At 37.8% G+C, this 26,081-nt stretch overlaps 1 protein-coding gene across 4 annotated transcripts in view; it reads right to left on the bottom strand.

Moving 5' to 3' along the window:
- Positions 1 to 26,081, bottom strand: part of BRF1 (BRF1 RNA polymerase III transcription initiation factor subunit) — a 239,089-nt gene that overhangs the window by 143,982 nt on the left and 69,026 nt on the right. For all 4 annotated transcript variants that reach the window (XM_045013916.1, XM_045013914.1, XM_045013915.1 and 1 more), the window contains one exon: positions 4,831 to 4,862. In XM_045013916.1, the coding sequence (XP_044869851.1) occupies positions 4,831 to 4,862 (32 nt within the window). The remainder of the gene's footprint in view (positions 1 to 4,830; positions 4,863 to 26,081) is intronic.

The raw sequence follows: 26,081 nt of genomic DNA, 5'->3' as shown, positions 1-26,081 counted from the left end.
GTTGATTTTATTTTAATCCAGTAAGTAGTATGAACCAAGTCAAAAATGTTTAATTTTTAAAAAATAAGTTCAAAAAATAATCAAAACAGGAGAGGAATCAAGTACTAGTATATACTTTTGTGTAACAGATTTGTTGTTTCAGCTAAACACAGGGAACCTAGAAGTTGGTATACATCAGAAATCAACATAAGAATGTCCATACTGGGTCAGACCAATGGTCCATCAAGCCCAGTAAACTGTCTTCCAACAGTAGCCAATGGCACATGCTTCAGAGGGAATGAACAGAACAGGCAATCATCAAGTGATACACCTCTGTCATCCACTCCCAGCTTCTGGCAATCAGAGGCTAGGAACATCCAGAACATGAAGTTGCATCCCTGACCATCCTGGCTAATAGCTACAGATGGACCTATCTTCTAAGAACATATTTAATCCTTTTTTGAACCCCATTATAGTTTTAGCCTTCACAATATCCCCTGGCAACGAGTTCTACAGACAGACTATATGCTGTATGAAGTACTTCCTTATGTTTCTTTTAAATCTGCTGCCTATTAATTTCATTGGGTGACCCCAGGTTCTTATTGTGTGAAGAGGTAAACAACACTTCAGTATTCACTTTCTTCACCCATTCATGGTTCTATAGCCCACTCTCATATTCCCCCCTCAGTTGTCTCTTTTCCAAGTTGAAAAGTCCCAGTCTTTTTAATCTCTCTTCATATGAAAGCTGTTCCATACTCCTAATAATTTTTGTTGCCCTTCTCTGTACTTTTTCCAATTCTTATACATCTTTTTTGAGATGGGGCAGCCAGTACTGCACGCAGTGTTCATGGTATGGGTGCACCATGGATTTATATAGTAGCATTACGATACTTTCTATCTTATTATCTATCCTTTCTTAATGGGTCCTAACATTCTCTTAGCTTTTTTGATTGCTGCAGCACATTGAACAGATGTTTTCAGTGAACTATCCACAATGACTCCAAGCTCTCTTTCTTGAATGGTAACTGCTAATTTAGATGCAATCATGTTGTATGTATAGTTGGGATTATGATTTCCAATGTGCATTACTTTGCATTTATCAACATTGAATTTCATCTGCCATTTTGTTGCCAATCACTCAGTTTTGTGAGATCCCTTGCTAACTGTTCACAGTCAGCTTTGGACTTAAACTATTTTGAGTAATTTTGTAGCGTCTGCAAACTTTGCCAGCTCACTGTTTACCCCTTTTTCCAGATCATTTATGAATATGTTGAATAGCACTGGTCTCCGTACATATCCCTGGGGGACACCACAATTTACCCCTCTCCATTCTGAAAAAGGACCATTTATTCCTACCCTTTGTTTCCTGTCTTTTAACTAGGGCTGCCAAACGATTTAAAAAATAATTGCAATTAATCACGAGATTAAAAAAATAGTCACGATTATTCACAGTTTTAATCACACTGTTAATAACAGAATATCAATTGAAATGCATTATAAATATTTTTGGGTGTCTTTCTACATTTTCAAATATTGATTTCAATTACAACACAGAATACAAAGTGTACAGCATTCACCTTACATTATTTTTATTACAAATATTTTACTGTAAAAAAGATAAACAAAATAAATATTTTTCAGTTCACCTCATACTGTACTATGTAGCACTGCAGTGCAATATCTTTATCGTGAAAGTGCAACTTACAAATGTAGAAGGTTTTTTAACTGCACTCATAAACAAGACAATGTAAAACTTTAGAGCCTGTAAGTCAGAGCATGAAGGGGCATACAAATCTTTAGCATATCTGGCACATAAATACCTTGCAATGCCAGCTACGACAGTGCCATGCGAACGCCTGTTCTCACTTTCCAGTGACATTGTAAATAAGAAGCGGGAAGCATTATCAACCACAAATGAAAAACTTGTTTGTCTGAGCAATTGGCTGAACAAGAAGTAGGGCTGAGTGGACTTGTATGAGGTGAATTGAAAAATACTATTACTTTTGTTTATCTTTTTACAGTGCAAATATAAATAAATAAAATATAAAGTGAGCGCTGTACACCTTGTAATCTGTGCTGTAATTAAAATCAATATATATGAAAATGCACAAAAACATCAAAATATATTTATAATAAATTTAAATTGGTATTCAATTATTGTTTAACAATATTAAAACTGTGATTAATTGTAACTTCTTTTAAAATCTAGTTAATTTGTTTTGTGTTAATTGCAGGCAGTAGATGCGAGTGACAATCCTACTTTTAACCAGTTACTGATCCATGGGAGGACCTTCCCTCTTATCCCATGACTGCTTACTTAAGAGCCTTTGGTGAGGGACCTTGTCAAAGGCTTTTCGAAAGTCCAAGTACACATTTGTTGGTCCCCTCAAAGAATTCTAACAGATTGATGAGTTATGATTTCCCTTTACAAAAGCAGTGTTGACTCTTCCCCAACAAATCATGTTCATCTATATGACTGATAATTCTGTTCTTTACTATAGTTTCAACCAATTTGCCTGGTACTGAAATTATACTTACCGGCCTGTAATTGCCAGGATCGCCCCTTGAGCCTTTTTAAAAATGTGTGTCACCTTAGCTATCCTCCAGTCATCTGGTACAGAACTGGATTTAAGTGATAGGTTATATACCATAGTTAGTAGTTCTGCAATTTCATATTTGAATTCCTTCAGAACTCTTGGGTGAAGACCATCTGGTCCTGGTGACAAACTGTTAAATTAAATAGTGTTCCAAAACCTCTACTGACATCTCAATCTGGGACAGTTCCTCAGATTTGTTATCTAAAAAGAATGGCTCAGATGTGGGAACCTCCCTCACATCATCTGCAGTGAAGACCGATGCACAGAATTCATTTTGCTTCTCCGCAATAGCCTTATCTTCCTTGAGTGCTCCTTTAGCACCGTGATCATGCAGTGGCCCCACTGCTTGTTTGGCAGGCTTCCTGCTTCTGATGCACTTACATTTTTTGCTGTTAGCTTTTGAGTCTTTCACTAGTTGCTCTTCAGATTCTTTTTTGGCCTGTCTAATTCTACACTTGACTTGCCAGATTTTATGCTTTTTTCTATTTTTCTCCATAAGATTTAACTTCCAATTTAAGGATGCCTTTTTGCCTCTAACTGCTTTTTTTACTTTGTTGTTTAGCCATGGTGGCACTTTTTTGGTTCCCTTACTGTGTTTTTTAATTTGGGGTATACATTTAAATTGAACCTCTATTGTGGTGTTTTTCAAACGTTTCCTTGCAACCTGCAGACATTTCAGTTTTGTTACTGTACCTTTTCATTTCCGTTTAACTAGCTTCCTCATTTTTGTGTGGTTCCCATTTCTTTAGTTAAATGCCACTGTGGTGGGCTATTTTGGTATTCCCCCCACCCACCCACAAGGTTGATAAATTTTTTTACAGCACTGTCGTTATAACCGAGCGATTCAGTTATATTCACCTCTTGGACTACATCCTGTGTACCATTTAGGACTAAATAAAGAATTGCTTCTCCCCTTGTGGGTCCCAGGACTAGCTGCTCCAAGAAGCAGTCATTTATGAGGTGTTGAAACATTAACTCTGCATCTCATCCTGAGGTGACGTACTCAGTTAACACAGGGATAGTTGAAACCCCCCATTATTACTGAGTTTTCTATTTTCATAGCCTCTCTAATCTCCCTGAACATTTCACAATCACCATCACCGTGGTTGGCAGTATATTCCTACTGCTATAAATCCATTCTGTTGTAGTTACAAGTTCAAGGTACTAACTGCTACATCTATTTCCCAAAAATGACTTTTATCCTCAACACTAAAGTTGTTTCTGGATCATCTGTACCTTCAGCTTCCCCAATGAATGGCTTGAAGTCCTCAAATGTCCCTTCTTCCTCCTTTTTCTCATTAGATTATATAGAAAAAAAATCTGGAAACAAATCTGCTCTACTGCCATTAGAAAGCCAACCCTGTTGTATTTGCTGCATCTTTTGCAGATACAATACAATTTGTTCCATGTTTCATCATTTTACTGCCCTTTCTATTTAGTAGTAATCTATATAAGAAATCACTAGCCCTGTAGGTTGGAAAGGAAATAATAAACCTCCCACTCCCCCACCCAGCGCGCACGTGCACACACACTCTCACTCTCTCTCTCGTTATAACTAAGCACACGTAACCCATTCAAAGTTTGTAGCAGATTAGAAGAATGTTCCTTATTTTAAGAATTAAAGATTTATTAGATTATTGTAATTCCATCAGATTCCATTAAGCAATAAATAACCTTCAGAGGGATGCCATTTACAAAGACAGCTGCAAGGACAAAAATAAACTATACCATCCTACTTGTACTGTACGTAAAATAGATGTTTATGAGAGAGAGAGAGAGGGAGAGAGAGAGAGAATGTGTACATATACATACATAAACATTCATTTAGAGCTCTATATCCACAAGTGCTTTAAGTACACACAACTCAAAATAGATTTTACAAAAACATCACAGTATTTTACAAATCCATTTATACAGTATTACTTAACAAAAGCTATTTCTGTCTTTACCAGCTGTTTTAAAAATGTATGAAATCTGACCTTGTGCCACTGCAGTGACTTTGTGATCACTGAGGAAAGATTAAACTAAACTGCTGATTTGTTATTTGTGAGGGTAAAAAAACCCAAGCACTTGATCTTTAATTTCACTGAATAATTACTCTGATTTACAAGCCCTATGATTTCCATTCCCAGAATCTTTAAAGAAACAGATCATTAAGGTTTCCTAAATAGCACACATTCATAGTTCTTTGCTTGTATTCATTTTTAAGGGTTAATATTTTAACAAAAGAGTTAAACAACAACATATACAATACCTGAAGAAGGTCACTGAGGTCAAGTAACATGTCTGTGAAAAAGTCAAGGAATATAAATGCATGTAAAATTTGATAATTTGATTAGCAACTTTATAAAAGGAAAAATAAAATCATTTACATCTGGCAGTGCAGGAATATGGATTAAGAAGTCTGATGCCGCACTCCTGCTAAAGAATCACATTGGTTTCAGCTCCTGAGTAAGCCCTGCCTACCCTCACTATGGGACACAAGGTGCTGTTACAAACAAGGTTTATATGTACAAGAAGTGTCTCTAAAAAATACAAGGAATCCTTTGAGGAATGAGCTGACTACATATATTGTATTCTGGAAATCATTAACTGGTACAAAAGAGACTTCATTTTTAAAATCTAATTTGTCTTTTTTTTTCTGTGCCAGTTTAGGACCTGATCTCTCATTGTGCAGGAAAATCCATGGGAAAGGACTGGGAAACTCTGCTAATTTCAGGGCATCTGCACAGATGGGCAGCCCCTCTATATGTTGTTGTATGAGCCCTCCCCCATAGGCAGAGCTCACTTAAGAGCCATGCTGCCATCAGCTCCTTGACTATACAGACCCTGCCTCTTCATCTCTGAGCAAAATACAAAATATGTAACAGGAAATGAATTAATTTTGCTGGAATGTATATCCACTCACTCAGTCTGCTTCCACCCTGACATGCCAGGAGGACTGAGGGTCTTCCATGGGAAAGGAATATGGGTGCAGGAAGAGAATGTCATGTTGACGCCACTCTTCTCCCTCTAACAGTTTAGGGTCAGTACATTGGAATTTTCATTCCTTTCATCCTCACACCATACAGTGGAGGGGAGTTTGGGCCCAAAATATTAGTTTGTATTAAGAATGACTGCAGCAACTTAATGATTGCAATTTATTTAAGGGAAAAAAACACATTCAGAATAAAACAGAAAACTACTAGAGAGCATTTACTGAAGATTTTACTGAAACTGTTGAGTAAATGTACAAATGTTTTCTATCGTTACAGTACTTAAATAGAAGGAAAGAAATAGTAGGGGCAAAAACAAAGATAAAACACTATTCACAACCACCAAAACAATAACCACAAGTCTACCAAAAACTCTATTTAATAACAGTTTCTTTATACAAATATTTTAAGAACTTTAATTTCCTTTGATAATTTTAGGCAATTTCATCCTAACAAATGCCAAATGTTGTGTCTGCTTTAAAGACTTCTACACTTTGATGCTTTTACGAAGGCTGTTTTTTCCTTAATTACATCTCTCTCTTAACCAAATAACAGACTACATATGATCTAAGCTAGCTGGTTTTAGTTTAACTACTGTAAAAATGTTCTATTTTAGAGTAAATAATTTAATAGAAAAAGCAACATGCATAACAAATCAATGAATATAGTAAAAACAACAACTGTCAATAAGCTCACTATAGTTCAGTACATTGTAGTAATGTAGGCTTTAGCCTGTTTTTATAAAGTATATTAAACTAATACTGAACATTAGACACACATAGGGGGTAAAGGTAGTCTCTTTTATTGGCCAACTTCTGTTGGTGAGAAAGACAAGCTTCCGAACTTACACAAAGCTCTTCTTCAGTACAGACATTTTCCTACATAACATCAGCTTTTTTTTGCCCCAAGAGGTGATGGAGGGGGGCGGAATTCTGGTAACTATCAGTTTATGCATAAACATTTGTACCACTTACACCCAGCATTTCTATCCCTATCTTATATTAAAACTATACAGACTCAACACTCCAAATTTGTTCTGCATGCATTTGCAAAATTCAATATAAAATTCCATACACCTTATTGTGTTAATGTTCTTAGCACAAGCTAAGCTTCAATAATGTGGGAGAATAGTATGCCTGGGCATTCAATTAGCAACGATTCCAGTAAGTCTCTGAACTAAAATCAGAAATTCATTATACAAATGCTTTCATATACAATTAGAAGTCAGCAAAATTCAAAATCAGCCAAGACACTGCTGACAGAAAAGACAGCTCTAATTTTTTGCAGTTTTTTTAGTGAAAGAAGTCCAAGCAAAGCACTACTGAAATGATCACAATTGGACTGGTGTAAGCAGGAAGAACATGGCAATGGCCATACTGGGTCAGACCAAAGGTCCATCAAGCCCAATATCCTGTCTTCAGACAGTGCCAGGTGCCCCAGAGGGAATGAACAGAACAAGTAATCATCAAGCGATCCATCCCCTGTTGCCCATTCCCAGCTTCTGGCAAACAGAGGCTAGGGACACCATTCCTGACCATCCGAGCTAATAGCCATGGATGGACCTATCCTCCATCAATCAAAAAAAGGAAAACTGTAAAAAAAAGACTTGAAAAATGGAAGCACGGAGGAGCCATAACCACCGACAATTCTTCAAACATAGCCAGACTAGCATTTTACTCTTTCTTTGCCCAGCCCACCCCTACTCAGTAGACACAGAGCTGGTTTTAAAAGTTTTGCTGCCAAAGTAGCCTTCCTGAGTGGAAGCTGCCTATCAATCCGAATTGTATGGTGATTTTGTTTGCAAACAGGAAGTAGGAAGAGACTCCAAAACTTGATTTATTTGGGACACAAATGTTTCAGATTGAAGCTTTCAAAAGTGACACATGATTGTGAGTGCCTCCATTACTAGGTGCCCAATTTGACACACTTTAGAGGGTCTAGTTGTCAAAGTGCTGAGCATCCATCCTCTGAAAATTAGTCCCTTTATGGTGCCTCAGAAGTTGAATACCCCCAAAATTGAAGCACTTAAAATTACTAGCCATTCTTGATCATTTAGAGATAAAAGGCTAGTGTACAAATACACTAGGCCACCTAGAGTGCCTCTCCTCCTCAATTAATATATCTACTTATAACTTACTCTGATTTAAGAGATTTTATTTTGAAATGTAAAATAAAACAATCACAAGTTTCATAACTTTAAAAAGAACATGTCCGTTACTAGAGAAAAATATTTAAAACACTGCATGCATTTAGAATACTTGATATATGTTGAGAAATTTACTTTCACTAGAGTTCAGGTGCCAGTGAGGCAATTTAGCACACTAATACAGCTGTTTTAATGCACTGTCACTTTACTCCTTGGTGAAGTTGGTGTAAGTGAAGTTGGTTCAAGTGTTCACTGAAATTTAAGAAGAGATCACTGTTAGTCTTTAAGGTGCCACAAGTACTCCTGTTTTTTTTTGTAAAAAGGTAGTGTTTCTGGATCTCATACAAGTTATCCTGCAGCAATCTCTCTCAGTGATTAGATGTGTGTTTGCCACAATGAAGGGAGAGGGAATGGGATATTTGAGTCATTCAGTTCCAGTGGGTTGGCCTATGTTATGCATACTATGAGAGCAATTATCTACAGGAAGTAGATGTAAAAGCATGCTGTTGTTTTTAAGCTCATTTTTAGAGGGTGGAAAAGTGCGGGTCAATGTGAAATACAACTGAAAAAAAAACAGATAATGTTTTTCATAAACAATACAAATGTTTACATCGTTAAAACTGACAGAAAACAATAGCACTTTCATGTAACTACAAAGCTAGCACATGAAAAAGTTCTCAATAGGAAAGAAAGCTGTTAATATCAGGGATACTCATAAAACAGAAAATAACTTGGGCCCTACCAAATTCCCAGCCATGAAAAACATATCACAGACCATGAAATCTGGGGTCCCCCCATGAAATCTGGTCTTGTGTGCTTTTACCCTATACTATACCGATTTCGTGGGGGAGACCAAGGTTTCTCAAATTGGGGGTCCTGATCCAAAAGCAGGTTGCAGCGGGGTCACCAGGTTATTTTAGAGGGGATTGTGGTTTTGCCACCCTTACTTCTGCACTGCCTTCAGAGCTGGGCAACTGGACAGCGGCTGTTGATTGGGTGCCCAGCTCTGAAGGCAGTGCCCCACCAGCCGCAGCGCAGAAGTAAGGGTGGCAATACCATACAAGTAACATTTAATGTTAGCTTTTACCAGGAAGCAAGATTGCCATTTGGCAAAGTTATTTATAGACACACAGTCAGCAATGATCACAGAAAATCTATTTAAAGGAAGAACCACTAAACATAATGCAGTCAACACAAAAAAAAATCCTAGTTAAAATGGTCTGACTAAATCTACAAAAGCCAGGAAACTTTCATGTAAATTATCTCATGTTATTGTAGCTAAAGTCTTTTGCAGCACATTGCCCTCAGTGCTTAAACAACGTGAAAAATTAGGAACTGTATATGATGGTAAGAACAGAGTTAGAGGTTTGTTATTTGAATTTTCTGGATTTTGTAAGTTTTTCTCAAAACATTAAGATTTTAATAATTTTTATTGGCATTTTTCTTTTTTTTAAACACAGAACTGAATTTTTTAGTGTCAGATCCCTGAGTCGAGATCGCAACATATCTTCCTGAAAGAATGAGGCATACCCTTAGAAAAGGGACTCACTCCTAAGGATGCATGGTTACAATTCACTCATTGACAACACAATGTCAATAAATGTCAGGTAGTGACGGACTATCTTAGGTTCTTTGAAAAGACAGGGGATGGGGAATATTTATTTTTACATACAGCAACAGCATAAATAGTTACATTAACACTATAAAAATGTAAATATGAAATCATCTACCATGAAACACTTCGGCATTGTGTTAATGCAAAAGAAAAAAGTTACACTGGCTAGAAAAACTGGATGAAATGCAATAAACGAACAGAAAAATTGATGAAAACTAAACTCACCCCCCCCCAATTTTCAATCAACATAGAAGATTATTATTTGTATTAAGCTGGTGCCAAGAGGCACTGTGATAGGCAGCATACTAGCACAGTTTGGAGACAGTCCCCTACCTTTAAGAGTTTCCAGTCTGATCAGGCATGACAGAAAGGATGGGAGGGGATAAAGGAAGTCAGAGAGGTGAAGTGACTTGCCACAGGAATACAGCAATTTAGGAGCAGAGCTGGAACTAAAACCCAGATCCCTTAGCTTTCAGTTCAGTAACCTACCTACTAGACAATACTGCCTTCCAGTATTTTAGTGTAACCAGTGAATTTCTGGTTATGATTTGTTTGAATTAAAGCTCTGGTGCTTTACAAATTGTCAAATTTTAATTAGCTTTCAGTTAAAATTCATTGACAGCAATAATTGTCAAAAAATACACATTCTCCCCTCCCCCTTACACTAAATTGCAGGATTACAAAAATGCAACTTAATCCAAACAATTCAAAATATTTTTCTTAGAGATTTAGCAAAAAGGTTAGTCCTGACCCTGAAATTCTGGGGTCGTCCCTGAGCATGAAAATCAACTTGATGTCTAACTACTCAACTTGTGAACATGAATGTCATTTGCACAAAACCCTAACTTTATGTCTGTGTAGGCAAATGCACATGAAAAACAGAACCTAGTGTTTTTTAGTCTCCAATTAAAATCCTTTATTTCATATGGTTATATGCTGAAATGCTTAACTATTAAAGGGCAATAAACACCATTACACAAACTCCTGTCTAGGTTAACTATTTAGCTGAAGTAATTCCACTGATCTCAACAGATTTGCTGCCAGCATTTTTTCCTAAATATATAATGAACGTAAGGAAGATAAGGCAGGAAACACATTTCCTGAACAACATCCCTAATGATCTGGCATGTCTTCTGCTGCTGATCCTGGTTCACAACACTGCATCCTTTGTTTCAGTAATTAACATTAAGTTAGTAGAGTTAATTCAAAATTATACAAGCATTTAATTAGGCCTATTAAAAAGAAGACAAATTTCCAGTCTACATTAATACACCAACCACCCAAATGTACGTGATGAGAATACACAAAACAATATACTAAAATTCAGACTTTATGAAGTTAATACTGTAAGCTTTTCTTAATCATCATCTTCACATTCATTCATCATTTAGGGTAAAATTTTCAAAGGACCCTAGTCCCGTTTGCTTTCAGTGAGACTTCAATACTTTGAAAACAATATCCTTAGAGAGGAAGACCTCAACAGAACAGAATCTAGAAGGCCTTACTCCTACTATCATGATAGTCCAGATTATTTATATAGCACAGTCAATTCATACTACGGTTTACAAAACAACGTAAAATATATTCCCTGTCCCAAAAAGCTTGTGTTTACCACAGATGAGAAAGTCCAACCAAAACAAAAGGCTGCAGTTCAGGGAAGGGAAAGAGGAAAAAATAATTGGTGAGAAAAACAAGGGATTATTCCCAGAAGGTCAGCTTTAAGGAGGGATATAAAAGAGGGGTTGGCAGACAAGAAGTGAGACATTGTTCCGCTCACAAGGAGCAGAAGTACGGAAGGAGTGAAGCCAAGGATGCAGGAGACACAAAAAAGCAATACAGCATGAAGGCTGGGAGAAGTGTAAAGAGTGAGGGGAGAGGAGAAGGAAGGGAGTTCAAACTTGTAAGCAGGGATGAAATTATGCAGTCTTGAAGGCACGGATAAAAAATTTGCAAATAATGGGCAAAGGAGAAGAAATTAATGAAGAGATTCAAGAAAGTGGTGAGAAAGACATGTGCAGAGCCAGGAGGAGAAGAGCATTACACAAAGATTACACAAAAGTTGTTAGTCTGTGAAAAGGAAGGATGAGGGAGCTGTCAACAGTGGTAGAGAAGAAAGATGAGGAGGAAAGATAAGAAGCTTGGGTTTGGAGGTTAATTATTTTGGGATGGCAGTGGGACATCTAACAGGAAGTGCTGGAAAGATGTTTGGAAATGGGAGGCAGAGAGCAGGGTGGGGAGAGGTCAGGCAGAGACACCATCAGAGGTGGTTGCTGAAAACATGGGTCAAATGAGACTGGCAAGAGATTCTGATCTATTAATAAACTCAAAATCTAAATGTTTTGGAAAGATTTTAAAAGGACACTGGAAGGTCCACATCACTTAGATAATCTTCTACAGTCACTTATCCTACAGAGTCAGTTTTTTCTTCTAAAGAGACAGAAGAACATCTTAAATGTGATATACATACCTTAGAGAGATACAGTGCAAAAAGTTCTAAAAAAAATACTTGTTTTGAAGCAATAATCCTGAATCCCTGTAAGCTGATAACATGTTCCTTGTTTTAAACATGTAAATCAAACCTGCCCAGTGGCTCAACAAAACAGTGTCCTGGTTTATTTTACTGTACATTTACTTCTACAAAATTACTCGAACATACACACACACACTTTCTCGCTCTCTAAATATAATGCACTGTTATTATCTGCTCCTTAAAGAATAATGATCTCAACAGATAATCTTGTTTGGAGGAAAGTTTCTGTTGTTGGGTGGCTACACTGCTATATTTGCTCAGTAGTCTTTTAGTGCTATTAACTTGGAACTCAGTCTACACATATATGTACACATCAAACATATGTATGTGCATGTATTATCTATCTTCATAGAAACGTAGGCCTGGAAGGGACCTCTGAGGTCATCTAGACCAGCCCCCTGCACACCAAGACCATACCTGACAGGTTTTTGTCTAACTTGTTCTTTAAAACTTCCAATAAAGGGGATTCTATAACCTCCCTTGGTAACCTGTTCCAGTGCTTAACTATCCTTACAGTTAGAAAGCTTTTCCTAATATCTAACCTCCCCTGCTGCAGATTAAGCCCATTTACTTCTTGTCCTACCTTCAGTGGACATGGAGAACAAGTAATCACCATCCTCTTTATAACAGCCTTTAACATATCTGAAGATTTATCAGGTCCCCCTCAGTCATCTTTTCTCAAGACTAAACATGCCAGTTTTTTAACCTTTCCTCACAGCTCAGGTTTTCTAAATCTTTTATCATTTTGTTGCTCTCCTCTGGACTCTACAATTTGACACATCTTTCCTAAAGTGTGGCACCAAAAACTGGACACAATTCTCCAGCACAGGCCTCACCAGTCCCAAATAGAGTAGATCAATTATCCCCTGAGTCAAAATACACGCCAGAATATTAGGCTTTTTCACAACTGCATCTTATTGTTAGCTCATATTCAGTATGTGACCCATTATAACCCAAGACCCTTTTCAGCAGTACTACTACATAGCCAGATATTCCCTATTTTGTAATTGTGCATTTGATTTTTCCTTCCTAGTACTTTGCACTTGTTTTAGTGAATTTCATCTTGTTTATTCCAGACCATTTCTCTAATTGTCAAGGTCCTTTGAATTCTTATCCTGTCCTCCAAAGTGCTAGCAATCCCTCCCAGCTTGGTGTCATCTGCAAATTTTATAAACATACTCTGCACTCCATTATCCAAGTCATTAATGAAAATATTGACTAGCAGCAGACTCAGGACAGACCCCTGCAGGATCCCATTAAATACATCCTCTCATCTTGACAGAAAACTATAACTACTCTTTTTCAACCAGTTGTGCAGCCACTTTATAGTAGTTTCATCCAGACCACACTTCCCTAATTTGCTTATGAGAATGTCAGGTGGGGCTGTGTTAAAAGCTTTACTAAAAATCAATAATCGACCACTACAGAAATTTCCCCATACTGGAGGCCTCATTCCCAAAAATGACAGTGTCACTGAAGAAATTTATGTCATTTTTGTTATTGCTAGATTGATGACTTTGTGGTGATTTTTGTTGGACAAAACATTCAAAATTGAGATGTTTCCTGCATTAAAAGGCCCATAGTGATTGCATCAACAAATTTCCAGCATCTAGCACAATGAGAAGGTGAAAATTGTCAATCCCCTGTTACAAGCATCTCTATATTAAACGCATGTATGTACATATAAGCACACACCTTTTTAATTATCTGAATTTGGTAATTGTCAAGCAGTGCCAAAAGGAAGTCCTTTAGCCAGAGGATGGGTAGTAGAAGGGCACAACATTCCACCAACATATTTCAAATTGACCTGAAGACCCCATCTCCTGGGGTAAGAGTTCAGTCTCCATGTACCATCAAATCTGAGAAACCTCTGTTGAGGTTGAAACTGCCAACCAGAGTGGTTTGAATAATATGGCCAACACCTCACTAGAAGCTGGAATGATCAACCCTTTCAATACAGGTAACCAAACTTTTAGTTACCACTCTCTTCTGTCATAATCAAAACAGATGCTCTGGTTAAAGGCTCCATTATAACAATACCAATCCTGCTGTCATCTATTATTCTCTCTTATGGAAATAGCATGGTGCTGACAAGTTGGTTGCTTAAAAACTCTATATTAGCAACACTCATAACTTAATGCAATATGCCATTTTTACCCTTGTTGAGATTTTCAAAGCAGCCCAAAGGATTTAGTCATATCTTTCATCAAAATTCACGGATGTGTGGCTAAATTCCTGCACCACTTAGAAAATCTCAGCCCATGCCTAACGGTTCAGAAGTGGTTACACTAAATATAAAATTTTAGTCTACACAAGAACAGTCATATTCTTCACAATGCATGAAAATTAACTGTGACATTCCCTCACTTACTATAGTGTCACAGCTCCCCCAGCTTCATACATTCAAGGTGTTCAGTGTCATCAACTATTTGGAGTAAAACTTTACAACAGCTACTAAAACCAATTGTGATGCACCAAGGTAGCAAAAGTAATTCAAACATGATGAAAGCATGAGAAAAATTCCCAAGAAATTTTGTGGGCAGTACCTGTAATAATACCCTTTGAAAAAAAATGAGGATGTCCATCAATTGTTACTAAACATTAATGTTCATTAAGAAAATGAATGTGAAAGCATATTGCTCCTGGTAACCACATAATTAGTGTCTAATGCCAGAAATGTACTGAAATTAGTTAATATATTTATAAAAATATTAAGATGTGCATGTGCAAAATATACATAGTAAATATATATATAGTGTATATATATTTCACACACACACACAGAGGCATACATATTAATATTTTTATTTTATTACTTTATACAGTTATATTATCTATATTGAAATACATTATGGTATGTGAGTTTGTTATGCTCACATTACTCACAAATGGCAAAATCACAAGTGGAAGTTAAAGGTTATCTCAAATGTGTGCTACTAAGATCTTTACCAGGCTGAAGCATAATGTATTTTGAATATGCCATGTGTTATAGAGAAAGAGTCAGGAATATTTTAGAGAGGATTTGTTTGGTTTTTGGCGTTTGGTTTTTTTTTAAATGTATTTGGATTATTTTTATATCTTTTGCCTTTGAAGCCATGTGTCTTAATTACCATGAGTCCAACTGCACAGGTCTGAAAGAAACTAAAAAGAAACCCTATAATAGTCCATGTGGTTATAATGTCATGTAACTCAGTACAGAATTTTGCCCAGTTGTCGAAAAAATGCAAGGTTGGGTCAAGAGCAACACCACAAATGGAAGAAATCCACACTGTATGTTGGACCTCTCATTTAAAGTAAATCAGTCCTAGTTTTTACCTGCAGTTATCCAAAATGCCTGACTAAGAAGGCAGTATAACAAACTCTAATTTCTTTATTCGGCAGTGGACTGAATTCAATTTTGCTCCTATTTGTTCTACAATGACCAGTGTTTGAAAAGATTCAGGAAGTGTTAATTTCAGATGCTACCATATTTATCAGTGACATCTTCAGGAAGTATTCTGAAATGAGTAATGGAATGCCACTCATTGTTTTATTATGAGAGTGTGTACACATCCCACTGAAAATATAAAAGCTTTCATTAAGTAATTTGCTGCAATTCTTCTACGCTTGTCACAGACTTTACTATTCTGTTGATATTATTGTCAATATTTACTACACTTCAATGGGAAAGCACAAAGCATTCCAATATAATGCAGCATGGCATCAGTTGGTGAACAGCACAATAAAATCTACTTGCAAATAGTATTTGTCAAGTTTTTAAAGAGCAACAACTTCCATTAAATGGTTTTAATCAAGATGGAAGATAAAGAATATCTTCTTGAAGTGTCATTTTAAACTTTTATCCCTAAATTATCTTTTTTAATCCTCTAAAGATGTCAAACACTTATGTCTCTTACAGCACAGAAACAGCTCTTTCATAATGAGTTTTTAAGGCACTGTAAACTTATCTCACCCGCTGAAATTCTTCATGAGAAAAATCAGGAACAATGTACACATCTGCTGCTGTGGAAATAAAGCTGCCACTGATAAGTGGGAAAGATCTAGTCAGGCACCTTTTACACAGTTTTGCAGTACTTTTTATTGTGGCCAGGTACTGTAATTTCAAATAGCTCTCTAAAGTACACTGATTGCAATCTGTTAAACGGCTGTACTCTGAAAAGTGACTAACTGCAGTGTAGGTTCATGTTTACAGCATCTCACTGATCCTATGTCATATTTACTCAGCTTACAAATAAAATGCCCACCCTTTTTTTTCCCCCCTAATTGCCAGCCCTATAAACTCAGTCTGAGATGTGAGACTGTTGGGCTCTTTCCTACACATGCATCAGCCATAAAAATGATTCAGACACAAGTTATGTATGCAAGTTATACCAGCGCACACATTAGCTTTAGGTGGGGTTGCACAGGTGTGCCCAAAGGGCATGATTGGATCAACTGATTTAACATGCAGCTGCACCAGAAAAACAAGATGAAAAAACAGGATTCTTGTACCTGGCTGAGGCTTGAATCTTCTTAGCAAATGACTACTCTTGTTTAGGAGAGATAATCCTGCTATCCACTATGTAAGTTAATTACCTTCTGCAAGAGAGAGTTAGTGCACTGTACACTGATGCTAAATGAAGGGAGTGGGAAGAGGCTGATTTTACAATTAAATGGCAGCTCATTACAAAGGTACAGACAAATTCCTATACAAAGATGGAATCCACCTACCACAGACTCCTTTACCAAACAGATATCTGAAATATTTATAATGGTGGAGCAATCACAAGACCATAGGACATAGTATGGTTGCATCAGGATTTTCAGTTTTAGATAGGCAAACGTCTAAGGGTAAATCTTATCACCATCAAAAGTTTTGTGTTATAACACAAAGTTGCACTGCTTGCTCTCCACCACGTTCCTATTAACAAGGGCTCAAAACATTTACCTGATATTTGGTAGCCCTGAGACTAAGTCTATTAGCCAGGATGGAACACCTATCCTGCCACACACTCCAAACCCACACCTTTCTTCCTTTTATTTTAAAGAATATGCAGTTATGCAATGTATAAGTTGTACTATATTGCTCATTTTCTGTTTAATAAAATTTTAATATGCAACTTATTATGTCTTTCAAGATGTTTATCCCTTTTCTCTCCACTTCCTTCTCCCTCTTCTTTCCTATAATATATAAACCATGGCTTATATTTTCTTGCACTGTGTTCTGTCTGTTTCCTCTGCATTCTCTTCCTCTTTCATGCTTTACATTTCCTGCTTTACCGCCTCTCTCTTTTCTACCTCTCTCAAATCTCTCATCTCTATCAGAGACAGATTTAGGAGAGACACCGAATAGCCAGATGAGTAAATGGAAGGAATAACAAAGTCAAGAGCTGAAAATCTAACTGCCTCACCAGTGCTAGGAAAACAGAGCTGGGATTCCAGTCAGGCTGCTGCTCCTGAACCCTGTTTGAGGGCTCCATATTTTGTGGCCTCCTCACACACATTCCATCTCCTCTGACTCCTGAAAGCAGCAGCAGCCGCACTCTCTGTATGCTTTGCTCCTTCCACACTAGAACCTACTGTCTTCTTTGTGAGTGGCAATTAGTGGGGGAACAGGTTTCTCTAATCCACCTTTACTCCAACCTCTACTTTAGGGTCCTTCTCTCCAGCGATTTGCTTCATTGCCCAATTCCCTTCTCAGCTTTTCAAAGTTGCAGCAGAGCGAAATTGACCAGATACTCAATTTCACTGATGCCCACAGGGTTTCCAATAGCAGTAGTCTAAACCAGGGGTTCTCAAACTGGGGGTCGGGACCCCTCAGGGGGTTGCAAGGTTATTACATGGGGGTCGCGAGCTGTCAACCTCCACCCCAAAACCTGCTTTGCATCCAGCATTTATAATGGAGTTAAATATATAAAAAGTGTTTTTAATTTATAAGAAGGTGGGGTCGCACTCAGAGGCTTGCTATGTGAAAGGGGTCACCAGTACAAAAGTTTGAGAGCCACTGGTCTAAACTGAGACAGACTAGCTAGTTTCACTCTGCTTCATCTTGGAAAGACAACAAACAGCAACTGAGACATGGATCCCTCTGACTAAGACAGGCCGTGTCTACACTACAGGGGCGATACTGGCATAGCTATGGTGCTGTAAGTATGCAAGGATAACCCCATAGCAGAGACACCACCTATGCTGACCAAATGGGGTTTTCCATCTGTGTAGAAACACCAGCAGCCCGAGTGACAGTAGCTAGGTCAACAGAAGCATTCTTCCATTGACCTAGCTGCATCTCCACTGGAGATTAGGTCAGCATAGCTACATCGCTATGGGGTGTACATTTTTCACACCCTTGAGAGTTGTATCTATGTCAACCTAAATTTTAAGTGAAGACCAGGTCTTAGAAAACCAACACTGCATCATATGAGTCCAACAGAAAAGCATAGAAAGCACCATCATTTCAAAATACTAGCAGCTGTCTGCAGGGCTGCTGACCAAAACTCCAAGAAAAAAAGATGTGTTCTAACCTAGAGATAGCTAAAATGAGGTAAAATCCTAATGAAGACAAGGCAGTCTGTAGTTCTTACACAAGTTAGCATGTCAGGGTAGCCGTAAGCTCCTCCATAGTTTTTAACTCAAACAGCCTACCTGTATGAAAACTATAAACTGCCTTGCCTTCTCTAGGATTTTACCACATTGGTTAACAAGTTAAGAGTACACATTTTTTCCTCAGTAACAAGGTTGAAACTACTGCCCATGGGCACAGAAGAAAAAAGGACAGTGATGAAAAGGAAAATGGTATAAAACGGGTGAGGGAGAGAAAGTTTCCTGTCAAGTTCTGGAAGATGAGATAGAGTCAATGTTTGGATTTATGTTTTGTACGTGATAAAAGGCGTACATGTTTCAGTTACAATCTCCTACATTCCCATGTCATCTTGCTGAAAGTTATTCTTTTCTGATAAGGAATTTTCTCCTCCATATTATAAGTTTATCACATGGAGAAAACAAATGTTGTGCAGTCTTGGACACACTATATACATGTAAGATTATTCCTTCAGCGCAATAAAAGAAAATCTGATTTTTCACTCTTATAGTTAAGACAATTGTGCCTATGCCAAATGTGCTTTCCAATATCAATACACAGTATGTGACGATATAAGATGCATGTATCCAAAGTGCACCACACCTTCCTTAATCCAAAGTGCAGCTCAGAGCCACTCTGATTTTTCATTAATGTTTGTGCATAATAGGCTTAAAATTTTATTTAAAAAGGATGACAGGACAGAGAAGAAGCCGAATAAATCTCAATTTTAATTAGTAGCCGCTTAGATTAAACTTTATTCTCAGTAATGTTTTGATACTTTCATACATCACAGTAATTCTGTGTGTAGCTCCCAAACTGGAAATATATTTTAAAATTAATGAATTCACTTACAACTGACCTAGGAAGGTGAAAGTTCTACAATTCATATTTTATCTCAAGGTGTTTAAAAGGTTTACAAGCTTGAATTAATATGCGTAATACACAAAATTCAGAGCACATATTACTTTGGAATAATATAAACATTTAACCAATCAGCAAGTCAAAATAGAAAAGGCTACAGAAACAGTCAGCTGCAAAAGCTCTGTTGTGTAGGAAATGAAAATTCTGATAATTTTTTCAACTCATTTCCCAAACCGTTGAAACTAGGCCCAACACAGAAGTCATTCCTTTGCTCTCCACAAGAGAGGGACACTTGCCATATTTTTCTCCCATCGTCTGTGCTTACTGTAACTAAACTGACTGCAAGATTCAAAGGAGAGTTTCTATTTGTCTTCCAAGAAGGACGCAAATGTGAAAAAAAGATAAACAGATAGTGAAAAGGCTCCACTTGCAAGAATACTTGGCATGAAATTACAAAAACACTAAAATAATAAATTTAATAGCGTTGCCAACAGAATTTCTGGATGCAGTCTGTTATGCAAACAGTTCCTAGTAACAATCCTCTGAAGAAATCAGATTGCTGTCAGAAAGGTACTCTGGCAAATCTTCTAGACTTTATACTTCATAAAAATATATTACTTAAAGGAATCCATTAGACCACTTTCAAGCTTTGCTGAAAGTGTTTGCAACTTTTTAGCTTAAGTCTTAGTGAACTGCTGTAATAAATACAATATTTTTCTTTTATTAAATTAGAAACTTAAATAATGTTCTTATTGCATTCCAGTCTGATTTCTTCATTATTAATATGGAATGGTTCTGAATTACAGGTACATCAATGACATGTAGTACTCAGATTTTCCTAAACAAATCTGAAAGTTGAATAATATTGCTCCCATGCTACGTTGTTGTTGTTTTTTTTAAATGAGGAATATGAAAATGTGCTGGAAAAGAAAACATTCAGATACGACTTAAGAAAACAATGAAAGTAGAAGCATTCTTTTAGAAGATGACTAGCTAAAATAGCATGTCTGATTAAAGCACAAGTGCTTTGTGTTTCTGGAGCCACCAATCACAACTATGGTACAATATTTAAATATGTTTATGGGTGTTACTACAATGGATTTTACTGCCCCTGTTCTGTATGATTTCATATTATATAAAACAGTTAACAGTATGAATTTGTCTTCAGAATTAATTCTCTCTCTATTAAAGAAATTAATGGTATTTTCTCACATCAGCTCAGTACACTGCCTGTTATTAGTACTGTTATTCCCGGAATAACCCTGGGAGTCAGAGATTTAGCTCTTGCTAATAAGACCAACCTAATCATTTACTTTTTTACATAAAATTTAAGATTTCTAAATATTAAAAAGTATATTGAACTATGTTTTAACACCCTGGCAAGGATCTATTTAAAGCCTACAGATATTAAAAATAAATCTAGGGCCTAATTATCAGGCATGCTGAGCAGCCATTGAATTCAGTAGTTGTTATGGGTACTCAGCAATTGGCTTTTAATTAACCTACAAGGACACGCTGTGTCACATTCTTGGAATGTAAGCCCTTCCAGGCAGAGACCATTTTTTGTTGTTTGTATTGTGCCCACACAACAGTTACTTGAACTCTGTTTAACTACACACTAACACAATACAAATAAATAATACCACCTCAGTTGTGCTGTGGTGTGAATCCACAGCAGCTACAGAGACTTCAGTGAAGCTACTCTAGATTTCCCGTGGTGCACCAGAGAGCACAATCTGCTCTTTTGTTTGTAGTGTTTCCTCTTTACCAATCCAGGGACTGTCGAGTTATTTTGTTCTTTGCTGGCAGAAGAAAGACTAACCATTGATGAGACTTATGTACACCGAATCCCTTGGTAACAAAGCCTACGTTTCTCAGCAGTAGTCAGGCCAGTAAACACCAATACTGTACTAGGAAAAGAATTGTTCATAGACCAAAAACACTACAACTGCATCCTGCACCCATAAAATGAAAAACAGTTCCGGAATAAAGTTACGAGAGAGGATTAATTTGACCTTCACTCCCCAGTATCTTCAACGAGTGGAGGAAAGCAAAAACCAAAACACTGAAGCCAGATAGATCTGATCTCTCTGACAGGGCATTCACCACTATTGTTTTCCCTTAATTTGCTGCAGATATTTTGTTCAATACCACATGATGGAAAGTTCACATTTTCAGCCACCCGGATGCCACCATACTGCCAAAAAAACCGTGGCCCAATTCTGTACCACTGGATCAATGACAATTTTGCCACTGGGATGGGAGCAGGACCCAGTCCATAATTTGAACCTTCTATTGATAATACCAGTAATTTAAGAAGTTTCTATCCTGAGTTAATGACAATTTAGCAGTGCAACAGCCTTCTGATATGTATCATTTTTAAGCAAAATATTAGTACTTTTTAAAAACAATTTTTCCTGCTTCTTTGAAAACTATTAACTCTAGAGATCAGCATCCTTAAGTGAATGTCCAGGATGCTGGACCACACATAGCAAATTGGTCAGTTACTAGTATTACACTTGCAGCAGCTTTTCCCTCCCCTTATGATTTGACCAATGACACCAGAACAACATCCATAACTGGCAGTTAGCACAAGGCTTTAGACAGGGAGATCACAATCTGATACATTATAGCCTATGACAAACTGTTGTTTCCCCTTTAATTGTTTTAATGCACAGAAGTCTAATAAATTTATGACGCAAAATAATGGAAAGCTGAAACAACCCCTGAAACAGCAATTATTGTCCTGCTGTAGCATAACAATCCACAAGGGAAAAAATTTTCAAGGGACAAATCACTTAAGTAGAGGACCTAAGGGCCATAACCTCCCAGGTGCTGAACACTTCTGTTCATTCAGGTTCATCTTTGGAAATTTTCTTTTTAGAAGGGAAATTAAAAAGGCGCTGTAAGTAATCTTAAATGCACCAGAATATGCACGTTTGCCAGTGACACTAGAATGTGGTTTCATCATCTATCTCAGTGTTTTCCTCCTCCTTTCTGCTCCTTCCCTATATGACTTACTATAGGTATTGTGACATTATGCCCCACATTCTTCATAGAAATATGCTTATGATATGAATATGGCATAACTAAGATGTATTTTATGCAAGACGAGTCATGTGAGATATCACTGAAAAGGTTATGATTTACTGAATGTGATTATCCTATTTGTATGCGTGTATCATTTCTGTATCTGAAGTTAGGAATATGGACTATGTATCAATTACAAAACAGCTTGCACCTGGGGAACGCCCACCAGACAGTAGGCAATCAGCCTGGATGGGCCATTAGGAAGGACAAAAGGACTTTGAAGATACTAATCTCCCTCCTTCCCAAGAAGTTTCCTGGGATGCTGCTTTAACACAGGGTCAGGTGATCATGTCACCTGATACTGGATATCATTTTGGACTTCTGGTATTTTTCCACTGGAAGAGGGTGGTGGTCAAACTGGGAAACAAAGGATTCCTGCCATATGCAAATCCTATTTAAGGCTGGGAAGTGAGCTAATCTTGGCGCTTCTCCACTGCCTTCCCACCCAAGAAGGAAGACTGCTGAAAACACCTGAAGAAACTAAGGGGTTGGGGGGGAGGCAAGAAAGGTCAGCCTGTGAAAGGAATACCTGGAGATTTAAGCCACAAGCAGTGCAGTTTACCTTCAAAAAACTCTGCAACCTACATAAAACAACATTTAGGGTGAGAAACTACTATTTGTAGCCAGCTTCTTTAATGTGTTAAGCCTGGTTTGTGTTTGTTTTATTTGCTCAGTAATCTGCTTTAATCTGTTTGCTATAATCACTTAAAATCTACCTTTTGTAGTTAAGAAACTTATTTTTTGGTTATTCTAAAACCCAATTTGTGAAATTCATAACTGGGGGCAGGGGGAAGCTGTGCATATCTTCCTCCACATTGAGGGAGGGAGCAAATTTCATGAATTTTATATCAATCTCTATTCAGCGCAAGACAATACAATTTTGGGTTTACACTCCAGAGCGTGTCGCACCTGAGTGCTGGGTAATTCCCCGAGCTGAGTCTTCCCACACAGAGCTGATTGCAGACGCTGTGTGATTCTACAGCTCTGTGTGTGTCCGTGTGTGTGCGCAGCAGGACAGAGTGAGGGAGTCCAGGCTGGTGGAATGGGCAGGCTCAGTGGGACCCCAATACACCGGTGGCACCACAGAAGGGGAATCCAAACCATCACAATATGTCTATACTTATACCGCAACGGTGGCACCACAGAAGTGCTTTGGTATAGACACTACCTACGCTGATGGGAAGGGTTTTCCCATAGGCATAGGTAATCCACCTCCCCAAGAAGCGGTAGCTAGGTCAACAGAAGAATTTTTTCGTTGACTCAGTGCTGTCCACCTGGGGTTAGGTTGGCATAGCTACATCTCTTATGGGTAGGGATTTTTCACACCAAGAGATATAGCCATGCCAATGTAAGTTCCCAGGGTAATTCAGCCCTGTGTCAGAGTTCTCACTACACGCAGCCAGAACTGGGGCAGGGCAGACATTGCTCCATCTGGTCTCATGGAACTTAACAGAAAAAGTGAACAGAAGCACAAGATGCAGAACCCTCCCTCTCCTATGGAGCTACGCTACCAGCAAGCTCATTGGGGGCCAGAGCTACAACTGAAATATGGGACCTCCGTAAGGATAGGCTTGGGGTCAACTTTACTGCAGTGGGGAATATCCCACCCCCAATCCACATCAACAGGACAACACAGGCATCTCCACAAGAGAATTCTTGCAGAGATTCCCCATTAAGTCACCTCGTATGGTTAAAAGCTTCAGGGAGAGATAATGTGGGCCATATTTACTGTTCTATAATAGACTGGGATTTGTCTGTAACAAAGCACATGTTTTTCTCAAGAAAACTAATTTAATTTAAAAAATGGGAAGAGACATTTTAAAAACAAAAAGAGTACACCCCCACTTTATGTATCATCCACCCTACAGAAGTTATTCAAAAAACAGGAGGATGGAAATAGTAAACAAAATATTGCATCATTTGCAAAAGTTTTCATGTACAACAAAAAGGATTACCAATTAAATGAAATATCCCTTGATTAAAACACATTAATATTCCACCTGGAAAATACTATGCAAGCCTCTGTTTTTGAATGACCTCTGGGCCAAGTACAGATCACAGACTAACCAGTAAGTCAATCGAAAACCAAGTCTGACTCTTCCAAAGCTCTCTCCTGGGAACTGTAGCAGCAGTTAAAAAGCTCTTTGTTTCCATTCAACCCAATACGTAGGGGTGGAAAAGCTTTTCAAAACATTAAAGAGAAACAAGTGAGGTCTGTTACCGTTCCAAGAAGCAAATTAAGGTCTAAGTTCTGAGACTGTCAAGCACCCGCAACTTCCATTAAAGTCAGTGGATGCTGGCTGTGCTCAGCACCCCTCAGGATTTGGCTCTAATGGCAGGATAACCAGTTTTTCCAGAATTCACTGCTTTGGAACTTTTAAAACCATTACCGCCTTTTTGTCTATTTGTTATGTTATGTTTTTATAGCTCACAGCAATAATGTAAATACATTTTAGAGGGATATTATAATACAAGTTCCTGCAAGCAGTTCATGAATGCTGCTGAAGTACAGTTCCCAGGTTTAACTAATAACTAGCAAGCCACTTTTCCTTTACAAATATTAGTATGGAAAAGGAATAATGTTAAAAAAAATATTTTAAAAAGGGCCATAATCGCTGTATTGAAGCTTTGCATATCCAGTGAGAAAAGAAATTCAAACATTGAAAAATAGAACAATGAATCAAGGTGATCTGGGATAAAATCTTAACCATTTTGATAAATTCACCCAGGAGCTACACAGAATAGTTTTAGTTTGGATTATTTCAAGTGTTATAGATTTGTTTGCTAAATTGTTACTTAAAAACTGCATTATACTACGTGAATCTAAAAGTTACTCTAATTAACTAACTAAATAATAAAGGAAAATTACATGTGTGGCATACCAAGGAGAACTGGAATCTAGTCCGCTATAACTCACATTGTACCATTAGATCTGGCCTGGATTTTCCTAAAACGTCATCCCATAGGCTGGTTGATCACATATTTGTACAGAGATGACAGGTATATTATAGAAGATGTAAGCTAATAAGTAGGCAATAAGAGAGAGAGACACTCTTTTCCATCAACTTAAACCTAACATGGCCAAAACTGAACTCTTCCTTTCCTCCCAAACTGACCCTACTCCCTCAATCTGTCACTGCTGACAACACCAACATGCACCTTGCCACCCAGACCCATAATCTGGTCCAGACTTCATCTCCCCTGACCATCACATCCAGGTTTTGTTCAAATCTTTATTTCTTCCTCCTAATATTTCTAAGACACCACCTTCCTTGTGAAGGGAGTGATAGGAAAGGGTTAATATGAGGCCAATTAACCCATCTGCAAAATCTGGCAGATGGGGCAAGCCTAATTAGAAATAAAGCCCAGGGCTTGTTTCCATAAAAAGCTGAGTGAACCCAACTGAGGAAAGGAGACCGGGAGGAGATGAAGTAGAGAGTTCCCCTTCTCTGGGAAGCAGTATGTAAGATGACTGAGAAGGATAGTACAACAGAGCTAACAGGCTACTGCCCAGGTAAGCTGCAAGCCTAAGTGGAGCCAGGTGCCCTGAGGCGTTGTAGCCTGCCTGTACCCCTGAGTAAGGAAAGGAGGATTCCAGGCCCTGGGCTATGGGATTGATTGAGGCACAGAAGCCTGTGCTTAGGTAGGAAAACAGTATACAGTAGCAGAGGCATGCCTATGATGAGATGGTTGCTCACTGAACCCATCTGGAATGAAGGTTTGGTTAGTATC

The sequence above is a fragment of the Mauremys mutica genome, chromosome 4, assembly GCF_020497125.1.
Source record: "Mauremys mutica isolate MM-2020 ecotype Southern chromosome 4, ASM2049712v1, whole genome shotgun sequence".
Taxonomy (NCBI): Eukaryota; Metazoa; Chordata; order Testudines; family Geoemydidae; genus Mauremys; species Mauremys mutica.
Note: the sequence above shows the minus strand (reverse complement) of the source record. Positions and strands in the feature narration are given on the sequence as shown.